This window comes from Hippocampus guttulatus, chromosome 20 (assembly GCF_054856545.1).
Source record: "Hippocampus guttulatus isolate MCC_2025c chromosome 20, RoL_Hgut_1.0, whole genome shotgun sequence".
Taxonomy (NCBI): domain Eukaryota; kingdom Metazoa; phylum Chordata; class Actinopteri; order Syngnathiformes; family Syngnathidae; genus Hippocampus; species Hippocampus guttulatus.
In genome coordinates this window covers 3,101,600-3,119,653 of record NC_141280.1, presented here as the reverse complement: position 1 = coordinate 3,119,653, position 18,054 = coordinate 3,101,600, and the positions used below count along the sequence as shown (strand labels likewise).

The window sequence follows — 18,054 nt, the reverse complement described above, 5'->3', positions numbered from 1 at the left end:
ATGCGCCCTAACAGACAGTGACAGGTGTGCGTTTGCGTGCGGGCATGAGCGGCACCGATGGATCCACCAAAACCGAAACTCGAGAACCTTTGACGCCCTGCGAAAGTGCCATGAACTCCCGCGAGTGAGCCGCCGCTGCTGCCCACCCAAAGGTGGTTCTGTTCGAGCCGTCCGCTCTACTGTTTCGACTTGCGTGCTTTGCGCATGCTCACTCGGGACCCACAGGAGAGAAGGAAGTGTGAAAACGTCCATGTCCACCGTGACCACAGCCAAGTCGTGTAGATGATGCCTCTGTTTCTGTTTGTTCATCTGATTTCATCAATTCGCTCTCAGGAAATGGTGTGATAGTTATCACTGCCTCCCGGGTCAAAATCAATAATGCACCACGCGCATCTCATCTTGAGATTAACCCCCCCCCCCCCAAAAAAAAAGAAATAAGCTTCACCAGTCAGGCAAGTTTTGCCCCCAAGTATTCTCAGGTGCAGCTATGCATAACAGCTACTGCAGAGATTTCTATGCTGTTCCTGCAACAAATTGGAAATTTCCAGCCTTCGTCTCCACGCATATGGGTCCGGAGCATCTATTTCACAAACGCACCGAGCATGAGATTGCAGAGCAGAGCTTGGATGGAAGTGAAACCTTTCTGTTGTCTGTAAACGTGTCTGATGTGTGAGAGAGGAAACTGGCACACGCGCAGTAGAATGTAGAGGCAAGACAAGTGCATAAATCAGACGGATCCATAAAGGATGTGAAACAGGATTATTTGAATGGACATTTAAAGCAAACACATGGAGTAATTTAATAGGCAGTGACGTCACCTTGTCCACTAAGAAATGCATGCTTTGATTTCTATTCATCGCAGTAGCTTAAAAGTAAATACATCTTCACAAATCTTGGTGGGAGCCCTTAGAAACTAGCCATCAGAAGTACATTTGTAAAAAGTACCAAAAAAAAAAAACAACAACAGTGACATGATCATTGCCCAGTGAAAAGAGGGATGGATGTCTTGCAGCTCAGAAATTCCACCACGTTTAGCATCAATCGACTTTTCTAGAACTCCTCAGAACCCACTACAATGGGCAATCCCTTCTTGACATGTAGTGCCCTGCAGATTAATCAGCGCAGTGGCAATTGCGGGTCCTTTCGAGCAACATATCTGTTTCATAATGCAACTCTGCCACTGACCATTCATTGAAAAGCAACACAACAGAGCCCCATGTGCAGCAAAGGTCAAAAGCGTTGGAATCAATAAGTCCATATCCACATTTTCCCACTGGCAACATTGCACCAATGTCTCTGTCCCAGACACCAAAGCGTCGATGTAGGGAGATTGTTACGACAAGTGTGACTTGGCACTGCTGTCATACAATTATTACAGATACTGAGAACTTGCTCATTAATAAACAGCCTGATGGCGGAACCACCGTTGCACCAAAGAGCTTGTGATTTAGCTAATTGGCCTTCCCAAAGCACACACAACTACACACACACACACACACACACACACACACGCACACGATGAAATTCACACCACCCACTCGCATGTGTAAACGATAGGCATGGCAGTAGGATCGCAATGCTTCAGTCCAGATGACTAATGACTGAGAAGAACATTCTGTGGCTATCAAAGTCCAGACAGTTGCATTCATAGGAAATACTACCTCTTCAATTCAGACCACACAGGTTGTGTGTGTGTGTGTGTGCGTGCTTTTTGTTTCTATTTTTTTTTCATCACTTTGAAATGCAATGTCACTTAGCGGTCACATATCACACATTTTTGGCAGTCGACTTGGCCCAGCAGGTAAGTGAACTTTCCTGTTCACGGATGGACATTTTGTCCCTCTAAAAGCGAGGAAAAATGCTACTGGACTGTTAAATGCAAGGTTGAGTTTTCTAAATTGGACATAAAGAGGAGGCATTACCTCTCAGCAATGCTATCATCTTATTTCTGCTTCAGTCAGCGGCACTGAATAAAGCAAGAGGTAACCCGTTATTCACTGGACACTAATGCTTTAGTATGAAAATGGTTGCCTGAGCACAAAAAAAATATTGGGTGAACCAGCAACGGATGCCATGATGACAGCAGAGGCCGAGCGACACGGATCAGCACATTACTGGCAAAATGCGTGCACATTCTTACATAAACATCATCTGTAAATGGGGATGTATTTAATTTAAATATATATTACACAATATGGATTTTCTATACTGTTTTCCCTCACTGTATAGGACACGTGAATCAAACCATTAAAGGCAAGTTCATGATGCTTCGTTTACTGTTAGAACAATGAAAACAGGTTGAGTTCGTCACATTTTTCCTTCCTATTTACAAGCACCCAGCAATGACTGTGCATCCCTAGAGCAAATTGTAAATCTGTGTGATGCACTCTCAACAACCTCTGCCAAGGCTGAAGACAAAAGAGACTGATTTAGATTAATTGAAAGAAGACAAAAAAGGCAGTCGGTAGTTGTCTGAGTGAAAAACATGCAAAAAGTCATGCTTTTGAGAATCATTTACAGAAAACGCCCCCCCCCCACCCCACCCCTTGGAATTCATTGGTTAATTGCATAAGTGCATTTATGTTCAACACATGATAAAGTCTCACGGGGGGGATCAGACTCCCAGCATCCATTTGGTGTCTGAGTGCAGCATGCGTTGTGACTCTTCATGCAACAACAACACAACCCGAAGGCCGCGTGTGGCAAGAGCGGAGAATCCCGACATGCATATCGTTTTCAAAGATGCCTCCTGCACACTATCCGCAGTTGGGACCCCGGTAAGCAATCTGCGTCAAACATCCAAAATAGTCTCGACTTGCGTGCGCAATGTGTGCGCAACTTGTTTCAACTATCTTCATGGCGCAAAGAAGGAATAGAGTCCGGGGATCGAAAATAGCGTTCTGACAAAGGAAGCGTGCGCGTGAGGGTGGCGGGGTGGCTTGCTATTGTATTGAAAGCATCCAAAGGTGGGATGAAGTCACCCTTGTTGCACCTGCACCTCAGAACCTCATTGGCATTCCCCACGTAGAGCGCGAGGGAACGGCCACAGCGGCGTGGGAATGCACACTTCAAAACTTCCACAAACGACCACGATGCATGTTGAAGCCAACGGAAACGTAACGTCCAACTGCTCCAAAAATTCATTAATTGGCTTCTTGCAGCATTGACGTCAAATAGTAACGAAGTCCAAACACTTACAGTTCTCAAGAACTGGATCTCGTCCTCCCCATCCCCGCCCTCGGCCATGGCTGCGAAGGAGCCTGTTTGCTCACGCGATGGAAGCCACCACTGACTGTGGGCAAGAAACGCGACGCTGCGCTCTTCAAGCCGTTCTTAGCATGGAGCTCGTCCGAAGCCATATAGGGAAGACCCGCCGATAACCCCCCCCCCCTCCACCAACCCCCGCGAGGATCCCCGCCTTCCTGACGCCCTCTCTCCTCCGCCTCCTCCTTCCTCACTCCCATCTCCTCCTCCTCCTCTCATCTTCTTCCGAGACGCAGCATCAGCAGTGCGGACCAACATCGGACTCTAAGATTTATCCACGGTCCGAAATGTTGTCTGGCGTTAACATTGACGCTAAAACAAAGGATAAACAATTTGCCTGTTGAATGGGAAGGACTCTTCTCTTATTTTTTTAAATAATGGCGCAGTGTCATAGTGGTGGGTGGGGGGAAAGGTTGAAAAGACGCTATACAGTATGTAGGGCCAAATAAAAATAGAGACATTTTTAAATTAGAACCTTTATTGTCATGGCACGGTGTGCAACCAAATTGGGATTGACTTGTTGCGGTGGTGAAGACCTTCCTCTCTCTTTTGACTTTCACTGATCATTCCATCTGCACCCTCCTGTCCCTTTCATGTCATATCAAAGACAAGGTATGCACGTTTTTTTTTAGTTACAAAAATTTGTGTTGTCTTTATGATCAATGCTATGTGAGATCATAAATGTTACAACTGATATTGTCAGTCACATTTTACTCCATCAGCTTGTTTTTGGACACCCTTTCCTGTTGCAGTTTCGTTTTGACCAGGATGATTTAATTTTGTTCTACATGTTCGGCAATGGTAGTCAATGTTTTCTTCTATTGGGAAGCCGCTATGGGAATTCCCCTGTCAGAAATGTAGCGGTAGCTACAGGTATATATTTTGGAATTGTTGTAAAAGGCTTTTAGATGAGTCAGATTACCCGTGCATGTTATTTTTGGTGGCGATTTCAGTGACAGTATAGCAGCTGTTGATTTTCTTTTAACTTGTGTAATCCATCAGACAGCTTGGGCAGAGGGTCCAATTAGGCTGCTGCACGCACCGAGCCTGGTGGAGATCACACTAGTGCCCTGTTGACCTAAATAGTGTCAATAATGCACTTGTGGCTTGCCAGGAAGGCCGAAAACCAAACTCAAACATTTGCATAGACTTATTATTGCCGTGCATTACAGAAGAGTGACAAAGTCTGGAAGTGCACACTTGCTGGTTTGTATCTTTTATGTTATAGTTTAAATCAAGCAGATTAGATAAGATTTACGCAAATCCTCACTGAACTCGCCGTCTGTTTGTTGATGTTCCCCTCCGCGCTTGTCAGTGTTCGGGGGATTAGGCGTAGTGATTTCCATATGTTGAGCCAGTAGGAACCATTCAAATGCCACCAAGCAGAAGCAACTGCAAGAGGCTCTTAATCCTGGCAGCGGGCAGTTCGTTTCAACTCCGATGTTGCTGCAAGTGAACAACCGCAGTCAGTTGCTACTGCCGCCGCAGGGAAGGAAATATACAGGTATGTGTATTATTATAAAGATTATGAAATGTTTTTTTTTAAGTTGCATTGGAGCTGAGTAATTACTGTTACATTTGTGAGCAATGGATTTAATCTGTGACTTTTAAGTATCATTATGAAGGGGACTGATGCCCCTTTGAGCTTCTACATCCCCGTCGATGAGATGAGCATTGTGAACGCGTCCCCGAATGAACCTCAAGACCACCATCCTGAACTCAACTCCTTTTTCGCAGAGGAGGGTCAGCTGGAGACAGCCAAACTTGATCATGCGGAAAAATTCAGGCTGACCGACTCGTTCGAGTTAGCATGGCTGAAAAAATTGTTACTGCTGTGTTCGGACTACCAGACCGTCAGGAACATGGGCAACCAACAAGGCATGAGGATGAAGACAAATGTTGGGAGACCGAAGATCATCATGGACGGCTTTGTTCATACTGACACACCTTTGCTTAACCTCAAGCGGACACCCACATCTCCGCAGCAGTCCCCAAAGTTGAGAAGGCGATCTCAACTCTGGATGACAAGCAGGCCTGCAAACGACGAGTTACTTGAAGAAGATGGTCAAATGGATTTTAAGCAGTCACGAGTCTCTTCACGTCCTTTGTCATGCAGAGAAGAAGAGACTGTCTCAGAGACAGACCTCTCTGAATATGACGACACCTGCTCCCTTTCCGATTTGGAAACAAAGACCGAAGACACAAAAGGGAAAGCGCTCCAATCAAAGGTCGGCGCTCAAAGCGACGCAGTGGAAGAGTCTTTTCAGACGAGCGCTGCAGCGCGTGTAATGAAAAAGATTGAGGAGGTGGAAGGCATCATCGGTCGGGTGAGTCGAACCAGTTCAAACTGGATCCAGAAAAATGAACGCGCAAACGATGGGTCTCATTCGTTGGAAGGCCGATGTCGGGATGACAAGACTTTGCATCACCTCCAAACCCAGGCCCGAGACCAGGAGTACACACGCGGCAGCGCTCAGCTCGTCGATGAGCTTCGTTCTTTGGGTCAGGCGTTGAGTGAGAGTCTTCAACGAGCCCTGAGGATGGAAGGGGAGAACAAAGAGTGGTTGTCGCCATGCGCCCTAAGAGAACATGAAATAGCGTCGAAAATCCGTCTTTCGGAATCAATCAAGAGACCTGCGAGAATGCTGTCATATCATCGGCACGTTTCTCCGATGCCTCACAACTCCGTGTCGAGCTGCTCGCCAACAAGTGCGGGAATTCCCGACGGGTCCTCCATATCTCCCGGCATCTCCGCTGCTCCCTTTCTCTCGCCTTCTTTCCCATCAAGCCGCGATCGCCGCGAAGAGGACATCCGTGACCAACACGCACCATGGAAAAGATCAGTCAAGGACAGCTGGAGTGAAAAGGAGAGCTTAGATTGGACCAATCGCCGATGGAGGGAGGAGACGCAGATGCACAGAGGCTTCAGTCAATCGGACGGCGCTCGAGATGACCCGCTTTCCTCAGGTAAAAGCAGGCGTGGCTCTGCAACGGTCGCCACAAGAAATAACACTGTATGTATGCATTACGATCACATCAAACCATCTTTATCGTCATTGTTTAATTCCGGCCTGTATCTTGCTGGAGTGAGCAAGGATGTAGCCGGACGCGCATTTTCCAACTTGGTGTCATTTCATACACCGCCGCACGATTATTACTCTTCCTGCTCACCTCCCGACTACAAACACACGAATAGGAGCACATGCGATCAGTTTGACCTCCTCCGCACACATGCTCAAAGGATACAGGATGTGGAATGGCTCCTTGGCGCCGAGACACATCATGTGCGGGCGGGCGCACGCGTCCCTTTAGTCAGGCATGAAGTACTCGATAGGCACCTGATTTAGAGGGGTGCTGACCTTGACATAGTTTGAAAGGAGCGTGTCTGCCTCTGCTCTCACATGAACAGGCATGCTTTTGTGAAGCTTTTTTTTTTTTTAATCTGAGCACAAGGTGAATGTGAAGTTTTACTGTCATGGCCTCATGGTGGCAATATGGTGTTATCTGAGGTCCAAGATTTTCACTCTTTGACCGACGCTTACCTTAAGCCTTAGCTTTGCTTAGGTTGTATTTGTTTAACAGCAGGTTTCCAGTCTTTTTGTCATTTAGTGTGCAAATGTTTTGGAAAAAAAAAAAAGTAGCTCCTATCAGGTGCAAAAACTACATTGGAGGTGACCCTTGTATTACGATAAAACCATGAGATAGCGAGGCAACCGTTGGTGATTCCACTTGTCTTCGCCAGATGAAACCCTGCAGGAACAGGAGGAGTTCTGGCAGGGGGAGATCGAGGAGTCCCTGTCGTTCCGCAGGTGGTTCTCTCATCCCTCTCGACCAAAGCTCATTGACTTCCTGCGCATCACCGCCCCCGAGGATGATATCAGTAGGACGCCCACCCCCGTGTTCGCAGATCTTAGGGTGAGTGGCGTAATGAGCTTGATCGTGGCTTGACCTGTCACTGTTAATTACAGGGCATCATTCATGCATTGGGGGGTAGGGGGGAATCATGCGGTCCTGTTCAAGATCAAAGATTTGAAGGTCAAAAGAATTTAATGGACCTTTGGAGCTCCACTTCAATTCTAGGCTAGGCGGAATGAACAACGTCGATCGTAATGTTGAGAGAATTTGATTTTTCGTCACATGGTTTAATGGGTTGTATAAATGCCATGGCCCTGAACCTTTCTCGTTTTAAGAAGGCCTTCAGATAACACTTAATAGCTCTGTTCAGGCAACAGCTGAAAGTCCTTGTTAAAACGGAATCACCATCACGGCGGTCAACAAGTTTTACTCGTAATGGCTGCTCTCGCACGGGGGCCCGCCAGCGCCCCAAAGCCGTTGACACGGAGACAAGAAACGGCCTCGAATGACAACAAAGAAAGTGTTTTGTGTTCCTTGGGGGTTACATAACTGCGGCAATATAGTCCTCAACCGTTTTCTTCAACAGTGTCGCAAAATTCTAATGCTATTCCATGGGATTATCTGCATTCATGCCTCTTACATAAACTTGCTTGGCGGCCACAATGTCCCAACTGTGGGGCTTTATTCATGCGCCAGCGATTAAAGAAAGCAAATTAAGACGATAACAACATCTCAGACTCCGAGATCCCAATCACAGATAACTACCCGGCGTGCGTATGCTCTAACAATGTTGATAAAAAGTGTTCCATCTCTCACCTGCTGGCTGTAACATCAAAATATGAGCAAACAAGGGTGGGACCTGAGAAGTGACATTAAAGCAAACAGTTTGTGAGATAGTTAATGTGATGACCCTTTTTTTTTTCAGAAATTTGTAGGGGAAGTTTTTATTTATTTATTTATTCGTTATTTCATGCAGGCTCATTACAACGCGTTCTAAACTTTCAAACGCGTGTTTGGTTCCCTGTGAGCAGATTAACCCTCTAGTGGGCATGTTATGGCACTGAAAGGTCCAGATTAGCCCGCCCTTGCCGCACAGGAGCTCTGAGACCTCCTGGCCATTCTGACTTGGCAAAGCAAATGTTCAAACAAGGGATCCGCGGCACTCCTGTTTAGTTTCCTGCAGCTGCGGGTGTGGCTTCCCTCCATCTGTTCCGTGTGGCTTTCTTCGATTTAGGGCTCGCAAGTGCATCAGGTTGCCGTTTTAAACGCTGACGGCCACTGGGGTTTGACCACACAGGCCTCCCATCTGACTCCACTGGATGGAAGTTTACAATAGGCCAGAAGGAACCACGAGGAAGAACGTCAACATGCCACGCGAAGATTCACGACATGGAAACGTTCCCACCACTGAGTGGATTTGTTTGTCTGGCTGTCAAACCGACATTGACTGAAGATGGATTTTTCAGAACCGTCCCAGAAGAACACAATATGGAGGGGAATAACCTGATGGGAAAGCTGAAGAAAAAGCCGAATATGACGTTTAAAGCAACTCCAATGGAGGACCGCAATAACTCTTTACACCTTGTTGTGTATCTTGCTGGACGAGAAGAAGCGATGACCTACGACCTAGACGGCAAAACGGGAAATAACTCAGCAGAGGAGAACAAAGCCGAGAAAGGTGATGACATTGAAAAAAGTGAACAAATTGCTGCCGTGGATGCTGAAAATATCTCCTCTGTGGTCGGACACCAGTTTGAAATAAATCAGCCGGATGATGTTCACTGTGGCCTGAGCGGCTGGTCGGAAGGTCATAGCCTGGCAGGAAGCTCACCGGTTGAAAGCCGGGCTAAGCCGACAAAAAGTGAACTCTGTGTGAGAATTGGAAAATGTCCGAAGATATATTGTGAGTGTCACGCACGGATGTCCTACAAGCAGCACTTTGCAGAACATCCCAACCAGGACTTGAGGAGGGGCCGTGACGATGTGCAAATTGTCGGTTCTCCCCTGAAATTAACCGATTTGAATGGTTTTGAAAGTGAGGAAGTTGCTTTGAATACCGTTCCCACATCCAAACGGCTTTTGATAACCGTGACTCGGACAGAGCATGCTATTGAAGAGGAGGTACGGTTGAAAGGAGAGCCAACATTTGAGGAACGTGAGGCGCGAACCAATCAGTGCCCCTCAGACAGCACAAACAGTCATTCGCCACGTGTGGTCGTATCATCTGCAAACGATATCGCTTCAAGTGGATTCACCTTCTCCGGAGCAAACTTCTCCCAAGCTCCTCCCATGGACAAGCAGGTCCAGATCCCCACCTTCTTTAGCGGTCTTAGGGTGCTGAGAAAGAACGTGGTCGGCCCTGGGAATGATGACACGGTGCTTCAAATCCAACCTTTGACTGAAGGAGGAAAGACGACAACCGTCCCTGAGAAGCCGGGAGAACCGAAGATCCAGGCAAGCTTCCTGGATCAGATCTCCCTCTTGCTGCACCCCAACAGAATGGCTGATGAGAGCGAGGAGAAGGTGGAGCTTCTTGCACTCGAACAAGCAGAAACCAAGAACGATAGGACTGAAAATGCTAGAGAACCGCAGATGGGAGACCTTAAAACCAAGGAGGACTCCTCAGGATCATTCGTGTCCACAAAGCCTCCTGTGTCAGGCGCAGAAGCAGCCTTTCATGCGTTCAAAGCTTTTTTTACACCGAAGCCGTTGAAGAAAGAGCCAGAGGGTGCAGCCAGAAAGCGGACCTGGACTGAAAAGGATTCACTGAAAGTATTTTTTGAAAGAACTTCCGTCAAGACCCCAGAGAAGAAATCTGCAACTACCGTATGAAGAACATTGACCTAAACACTTGACAAATATTAAACATTTAGTCCAAATGGGCCCTCGTCAATATCTGTATCGCAATCACAAACAGATTCTAAATCATCATTACTATCTATCATTCAGGTTTCAAGTACTGTGGAACAGACCAACCCATATCCTTTTTGTTGTTCCATCTAGGCACAAGCAGCCAGTCCAGTAGAAGGAGACGAACGAACTCCTGGACGTCTGCAAGCGGTCTGGCCTCCACCCAGAGAGGAGAAAGTCGGTCTCAAGTATACCGAAGCAGGTAAACAGCACACTGTTATGTCGTGCAAACATTTCATACATATACAAGAGAGAACTTCTCAAGTTAAAATAGAGCAAGAATTGCGCATGGGGGTAATAGCGCAGTGAACTTCAAAGGAGCGAGTCTGCCTGGGTTTTTCTTTTGCTTTCTGTGTTGAGGGGTTTGCTCGACTTAATCAGACACCGGCCTCAATGTGGAACTTGAGAAGAGCGAAAGAAGTGGAAGGAAGCGTCTTGTCCCTCTTGTGTGTCATAGGCGATGCAAATCGCATTCCACTTTTGCCACAGCATTTGTCTTTGAGGTTTCAGATGTTGTGTCTTTTTTTTTTTTTTTTTTGATCGTATAGAGCTCTTCCCTTTAGGTCAACACAAATCCGCCCTGCAAGACTCCAAAGCACACAAACCTTGTAGACCGTCAAGTCAGAGCGTGCTAATTAATGTGCTTTCCAACAAGACTTTTCATCATTATTATTTATTGATTTATTTTATTTTTTTTGTCAGCCTCCCCATAATGGCGCTTTACCCTACATAGTGATTCAAACACATCTACAGCATGCAATTTAGGGCAGAGCAGCAGCATTGTTCTTAATCGTTTCTGCTGCTCAACCACATGAATGTTTATGCATGGCTCTGCTGCTGCCAAGTGGTTGAAATCTGTCAGGACAGCTTTAAGATAAATTCCTATAGAAAAATGATGACCGGTATATGAAAAAGTCTGCTCGCTTTGATACTGTAATGTTCTTTAAAAAAAGAAAGAAGAAAGAAGAAGGCAATGACCTCCACCGCTGTCTCTTTTTTTAGAGCACCAGGCAGCTCTGCTGCAGCTGAAGCGTGAATGCAAAGAAGAAGTGGAGAAGTTGCAGGTCAGTGTGAAGGGTAATATCGTGCTGTTGTGTGAAGGAAGTAAATATGGTTCCGGATGAACCTGCTAGACAGCCCCCGGAGACAAATGAACTCCCACAACAGGTTTCATTCACCATCATGCTTGCTTGTCAGTTAAATACACTAAACTCGTTGCATGTACACTTAACAAATTATCAAGAGACGTCAGCTCAATGAATTAGTAGATTGTAAGGTTCTCATACACTAAACCGTTTTTTTTGCATTTTTTCCCCCTCATGTTTGTATTTAGGGACTTGGCTTAAGACTTGAAATGTTTGATCGCCGCGCAATGGTTATATATGGACCATATTGCTCCTTTTGCTTGCTTGGGTTTTCTCTCGGTGTTCAGGGAAGACTTTAACTGTCCATTCTCGCGAGTGTGAATCAATGGTTGTCCTTGTTGATTGTTTCAGGAGGACTTCAGCCAGGAGCTCTCGAAACTAAGGGCTGAAAACGAAGTCAACGTATCCCATCTGAAGCTCAGTCTCGCTAAGCTGCAGGCCAAGATCTCCCAACTCGGCACCCTCAGACAAAGCGAGCTCAAAGACGTGGCCGTGTCCACACAAGATAACCAATCTCCGCGCAAAGCCTTCCGAACTGTCTGCATCCAAACTGACAGGGAGACCTTCGTCAAGAGTGATGAGGTCGGGAACAGGAGAGACAGCACCCAAACTCAGCAGCGGGTGACCCCCAAAAAACTAGACTTGGCTTCTATCAGCTTGAGCCTGGCAGGCCAGCGAGACGGGGGCCCGCCGTGTCAATCAGTGGGAGATCACGCACCAAGCAATGCTATCGCTCCACCACCTCTGCCTCCACCTCTGCCACGTTCGTCACCAATGCCGACACACAAACAAACATCGAGAGCCCCCCCGCCACCTCCTCCACCGCCACCTCCACCCACCCCATTTCATGCAGTGAATGCAGCTCACCCACCACCTCCGCTCCCTCCGTCCATGTCGCCTGTGACTTCATCAATGCCTCCGTCTTTATTTACGACTCCCAGAAAACCTGCCGTCCAGCCTTCGCGTCCCATGAAGCCTCTGTACTGGACCAGAATTCAGATTGAGGACAACAAGTATGTTTACAGCTATGCACTCAACTATACTATAAAACAGTTTACAATTGTGTTAAATACTGATAATGAAACACTGGCTAACCACATGGCGTCCATACGTCATGTGATGTGGATTTAAGAAATGATAAAGCAGGTCCGTCAGCTCAAAAGAGTTTCCAGATCTTCTTTTCGGCGGCTTTGTCGCCCCTCACCCAAACTGGACAGGGGCAGGCTCGAGCTCACCTGTGACCCATCAAGTGTTCTTGTGGTTAGAGTTGCTTGCATCACATTGATTGATTTTTCAAATCTTGTGCCAACGATGTAGCTAAATAGGACAACCAAAATATTAGAAACAGACCTCAATATAATGCGGCGCATACTGTGATCACGATCATGAACAGAGAAAAAAAAAGATGTATTGTATTCGGTCTGATGTTAGTCTCATTTGTGACCACTTCTGTCAGCTTCAATGACATGAAAAAGGAATCATTGAAAATGAGGAAAAACAAAGACATCTTAGAAAGACAAGCAAATGGATCTTTGCGGTTTTGACAAAACCGGTCATTAAAAATAGTATCAATATTGTTTTTCTTTTGTCTCTTTCTCAGGAACAACACACTGTGGAATGTTTTGGAGGAACCGCAGATCACGAACGCAGTTGAGTTTGAGGATCTGTTTGCCAAAACCACCACGCGACTCAAGAGAAAACCGCTGGTGGAGAATTATGAGAAAAAGGCAAAAGCCAGAAAGGTAACGCACAGGACGAAATGCATTGAGTAAAAATATGATGTCATTATTAAGGCGCAACAATGTCGTTGGCCACATCTCTGTCTCGCAGCTTTTTTTTTTTTTTTTAGTTCGGGTTTTCCGCATTACCAAATCCAAGAGTTTAACTAGAACCGTGCATGTGTGTGTTAGATCATTAAGCTGCTGGACGCTAAGCGCTCTCAGGCTGTGGGCATCTTCATATCAAGCCTCCACCTTGAGATGAAAGATATCCAACGAGGTCAGTTGGGTTGTTTGCCATTCACGGACCAAAATGTGTGTTTCCATGAAAAAAAATGCGCATCGTTCTATTTCTTGTAGCTGTGCTGACTGTGGATAACTCCGTGGTGGACCTCGAGACTATCGAGGCGCTGTATGAAAATGTGCGTATTAAACAAGCAGTATGAACGAGCAGCCGTGAATTTGAATGTCATTAAATTTGCACATGTCAATATGCCAGAGAGCTCAGCCAGAGGAGCTGGATAAGATCAAGACGCATTACAACACATCCAAGGAAGAGGAGATTAAACACTTGGACAAACCCGAGCAGTCAGTACAAACACAACATAAGTGTGATTGATTGCGTGTGAACAGTGAACGGGCGACAACCACCATTTATTCATAACCACCGTTCGCGGTTTACAAGATTGCTGGACGATCGTTTTCCATGCTGAATATTTGTGTGATCCAGGTTCCTGTACGAGCTCTCGCAGATTCCGGACTTTGCAGGCCGAGCCCGCTGCCTCATTCTCAAGGCGGCCTTCAACGACGGGGTGGCGTCCATTCAACACAAACTTCACACGATCGCCTCTGTGTGCGAGGTAGGAAGGAACGTGAGGCAGAAAAATGCACCATATTTGTACAATGAAGTGCTCATTGTTGTTGCGACCTGAGCTGTGAACATGCCTGGACTAAAAAGATGCCGCCCATGTGTTTTGACGTGTAGGCTCTGCTGGAAAAAGATGGCGTAAAGGAAATTCTGGGACTGGTCTTGGCTTTGGGCAACCACATGAACGGCGGCAACAGGATCAGAGGGCAGGCTGATGGCTTCGGTCTCGAAATACTTCCAAAACTCAAAGACGTCAAGAGCAGGGTACCAAAACGAATCAAAGCCCAAGAATATTTGAAATAAATCATTAAAAAAATGTGTTCATGACCATATGATGTAAGTAAACATCTGGACATGGGAAATATAATGGACTGTGATGAGTTACATCCATGAATGGAAAATTCATGCAGAAACTTTTTTCACCAAAACAATAATGCTTCCTCCATTTTTTTCTTCTCTAGGACAATCGGATCAGCCTGGTGGACTACCTGGTCTCATATTACCTTCACAATGTTGACAAGGTGAAAAGACATAAACACGCGTTTTCTGACAACTCAAGTCCAAACCTGACTCTGTGTGCTTGAATGTTCATGTTGATTTGCCAGAATGCCGGAACAGACAAAAGTGCGTTTCCACTTCCTGAACCACAGGACGTCTTCTTGGCATCGCAGCTCAATTTTGAGGACCTCATTGCAGAGCTAAAAAGGCTCGGCCGAGACCTAGCAGGTATTCTGTGGCGCTTCCCAAACAGCAAATCCCCGCCTGGGAGCATTTTCCCATCCAACATCCCCAAATCAATCGAGCTCTTCATTCTGTCTTCCCATCCCCGGCCTGTGTAAATGTTTACACTTGGCACGAAACGCCTTCAACAGAACCCGAGGTTGTCAAAGACCAAAAAAAGACGGGTTATCTTGTATTATTTTCCCAATTTGGAACAATCCTTAGATCTGGTATATGTATGTTTGCACGCGGTGTGTGTCTGCATCCAGAGTCTTGCTGCAGATACTGGCCTGGCGCCTTTCAGATCCAGCTCGTAATCCTTCGGCCCATCAGATCTCCCGTCCTTTGTGCGCCTGTCCTGTCGCCAGTAAACGTAGACCGTAGCTTCCCACTTAAGTAATCTCCAGACCTCTTGTATCCGACCCATCTCTGCACGGGCCTCCGCACGGGCCAGTAACCATCTCGGCTGTATCAGTCCGGGCTCCAGTGTGGCCCCGAGATGTGCGCCGCAGATTGTTTTGTTCAGCTCTCAACGCAGCTTTGTAGTATCGCTTCATCAACCCAAACCGCTGCGCGATCGCGGCTTCTCATTGTACTGCCTGTTTGAACCGCCGCCATTGTTGCTCTTCACTCTCCCTCGGTTTGCTTTGAGGATTGATCTAAAAAGCTCGCAGAAGAAGTTGACTCAGATCATCTTCTGGAATCCTTGTTTGAGTGCCACATATCAACACTTGACACTTGACCGCAGGAAATCCAAAAGCAGGGCTTATAAGATTTACTCATTAATCGAGACGCGTCATTTATTTATCCCTCCATTTTCAACACAATTTGTTCTCATGAGTGTTGCAAATGCATTTGGGTGAGAGCTGGGATTCATTGGGCACATGTGCACAAACAACCATTCATACTCAGTGGAACGGCGTCCTCAGTTAACCCGATATGCATGTTTGTGGAATGTGGCGTAAAACCCATGCAAACTCGACAATGGGGGGGGGGGGGGGGGTTGAATTAGGCAGAACCTCAATAACTGTGAGGCAGACGTGCTAACCACTAAGCCTGGCTGCCCTGGCTTGGCAGGAATCAATTTTGCTCTTGCTATTCTTCTGATGTAAAATGGCCTCTTCCTCATAGTTGATCTGAAGTCCAAGCAAATGGTTTACAATTGTTACAAAGTGGAGCAAGTTTTGCCTTGGATCATCCAGCGATCTGTAAACATTGTGTCCAACGATGTTTTGGGTAGGCTCAGCTCATATTAGCCAGCATGTCTGCTTCAGGGACATAAACATCATAAACACTGTCTTAACTGCAGACAGCGTCCAGGCTAGAATGTTTTGTCAGTTATTTGAAATTCCGAGAGCATTTACGGATTTATTTGGAAAGGCCCGATGAAATTCCAAAAACGGTCTACCATTAATTCAAAACATTTTTTTTTCCCGACCATTCCGAGCATCTCAACTCCTTCGCTGATTTACTGTGACATGAAATTACTTTTAAGACTAAATCCGTTTCAGTCAGTACGATGCAGTGCCAAGGTTGGGAGGCCGCAACTCTGGAAGCATGCCGTCTCGGTGAGGTCAAATGTTACTTGATGAGGCGAATGAAACCTAACGCAGTTGCAAGCAAAAGGATTGTGACAAGTGACAGCTCCCTTCACGCGAGGCTCCGTAACCCTCTTCGGCGAGATATAAGCAAAGTTTTAAAACACAAAAGAAAAGAAAGCGTCACGGCGCAAAGGAGACAAATGATCCCGGGCTCCACAGTTTACACAAATCCCCATTGAAAACAGTATTCTTTTGTAATCTTATCTGGGTGATGTTGATCAAGCGTCCGGGTCTCTATTATGACTGGCCCGTGCAGACTGGCTCCTCTGATGCACTGATTGGACGCAAGCGGAGAGAAGGAGCAGTTTGCAGTCGCCATCACAATGTGAATCAAAGTGAGATCTGAGGAGGAAGTCAGAGCCGATAAGCTCCTCGTACCCAGTTGCAGTGAGTTTCCTCTACGCTCTTCGGCACCTTTCTGAGGCGACACAATTGCTGAGCGTCCTTGTGGAGAAAGTGTCTGCACTTTGGCCATGAAATCGTCTGCCAACTGTACATTTTAAGACCTTTGCCTCCCCTGCCCTCTGAGAGTTGGCGGTGCTGTCGCTCAACTGTTGTTTTAGGGTCTACACAGCTCTCAGGGGGAAGTCTCCATGGGTCAATAAACAATGATGACATGTCATTAGTTTGCCTTGCAGTATATATATCCATTCTGTATTTCCAATATTATGCTTTGTTTTGTTTTTGGGGTTTTTTTTTTTGTTTTTTGCCTGGAAAAGAATGTGCCAAGGGTGTGCGGAAAGTCTGCTCGGACTCCCCTGAGGAACATCTGCAGCCGTTTAAAGACCGAATGGAGACGTTTCTCCTTAGTGGTGAGTGGTCAAGTTTTACATGACCAAACAACTATGAATCACGTGTAAGCGGAGATGTTTATAATATTTATCATCCCGGCGCCTGGTTCCTAAAAGGAAAAGCTGGAGCTTCATCATTGTAAGCCAATAAACTGTTGATCGTGTCAATTTATTCCCAGCGGGCAAAGAACATGTTGGAGCTTCCTATCAGTTAATGTCGGCCCAAAAAAGGTGAGTGAAAGTACATCTTTGGACGCTGAAATTAAAAGTATCAGTGTGGAGGATTGTTTCAGACATATTAATTCTTGTATGGCTGCCCAGCTTCCAGGACTTGTGTGTTTACTTTGGCCTGAAGCCCAAAGCGGGAGAAAAGGAGGTGATGTCCAGTCATTTCTTCATGCTGTGGTTTGAGTTTTGCACCGACTTCAAGGCCAGGTGGAAGCAGGAGAATCGGAACTTCACTAAAGAAAGGTATCATTCCCATTTGGTTCTCTTTATCATATTTTTTTCCATTTTAACAAAAAAGAAGGCCATTTTATACATGCACAAAGCGAGGTCAATAATGCGGACAACGGCGTACTGTTTAATGGTTCAGGTAAAATATCATCCAACCACTGACTAGTATGCGTATGAAGCTAATATTGTACCTTTTCGAGACTTCACTTGTTATTGGAAATGTGTTGGGTCCAAAATGGAAATGTAATCTGAGAAAATAAAATGACTCCAGGTTAAAAGAGGCCCAGCAGTCAGTGAGGAGGATCACAGCGGAAAAGAAAGTGGAGACCAGAAAGATGATCCCGAACAGTCTGGTAAGTGTGCCACTGAGCACCCATATGCCTTAGAAAATGCCACATAATCCATTCATATCGTATATAAAAGGAGGGATTTCTACAAACGCGTTGCTTCCACTGATACGGTGTTTTATTCCCAACAGAAAGAACGACTGTGGCATAAAGAAGCTAACATGAACTCAACTGAAGATCCTCATTCAATAATAGACTGAATTTTTTATTATTATTATTTGTACGTTAGCATATACGAGACTAAATTTACAATTTATTTGAATTCATGAACACTTCCCACTTTCATAACAGGAATGCAAGAGTAAAGGTAAAAATATGGTCATGTTTGAAAACCGAATGACTGGATTGTTTCGAGTCCATAGTTGGAACTGATCAGGAA

General features: G+C 46.0%; 2 protein-coding genes across 2 annotated transcripts in view; one reads left to right on the top strand and one right to left on the bottom strand.

The window, feature by feature from the left end:
- The window catches only part of ryr3 (ryanodine receptor 3), a 52,048-nt gene extending 48,691 nt beyond the window's left edge, over positions 1 to 3,357 (bottom strand). Inside the window, exon 1 of the mRNA XM_086100852.1 lies at positions 3,199 to 3,357. Within this exon, the coding sequence (XP_085956978.1) occupies positions 3,199 to 3,246 (48 nt within the window). The 5' untranslated portion in view covers positions 3,247 to 3,357. The remainder of the gene's footprint in view (positions 1 to 3,198) is intronic.
- Positions 3,358 to 4,883: 1,526 nt separating this feature from the next.
- On the top strand, positions 4,884 to 17,955 carry fmn1 (formin 1). The gene is made up of 18 exons (XM_086100354.1): positions 4,884 to 6,231; positions 7,007 to 7,179; positions 10,123 to 10,231; positions 11,032 to 11,093; positions 11,526 to 12,187; positions 12,775 to 12,916; positions 13,085 to 13,172; positions 13,253 to 13,314; positions 13,392 to 13,480; positions 13,623 to 13,752; positions 13,878 to 14,024; positions 14,222 to 14,281; positions 14,366 to 14,486; positions 16,801 to 16,893; positions 17,052 to 17,103; positions 17,194 to 17,343; positions 17,600 to 17,681; positions 17,807 to 17,955. Exons 1-18 carry the CDS (start codon positions 4,884 to 4,886, stop codon positions 17,873 to 17,875), a joined length of 3,639 nt encoding a protein of 1,212 aa, XP_085956480.1. The 3' UTR covers positions 17,876 to 17,955.
- The last annotated feature ends 99 nt before the right edge of the window (positions 17,956 to 18,054 follow it).

Excerpts from the sequence above, each read along its gene's own strand:
- fmn1 (XM_086100354.1), top strand. The coding sequence starts at position 4,884 with ATGAAGGGGACTGATGCCCCTTTGAGCTTCTACATCCCCGTCGATGAG. Across the intron at positions 14,025-14,221 it reads TCAAAGACGTCAAGAGCAGG|GACAATCGGATCAGCCTGGT; the intron begins GTACCAAAACGA and ends TTTCTTCTCTAG. Across the intron at positions 16,894-17,051 it reads GGAGACGTTTCTCCTTAGTG|CGGGCAAAGAACATGTTGGA; the intron begins GTGAGTGGTCAA and ends ATTTATTCCCAG.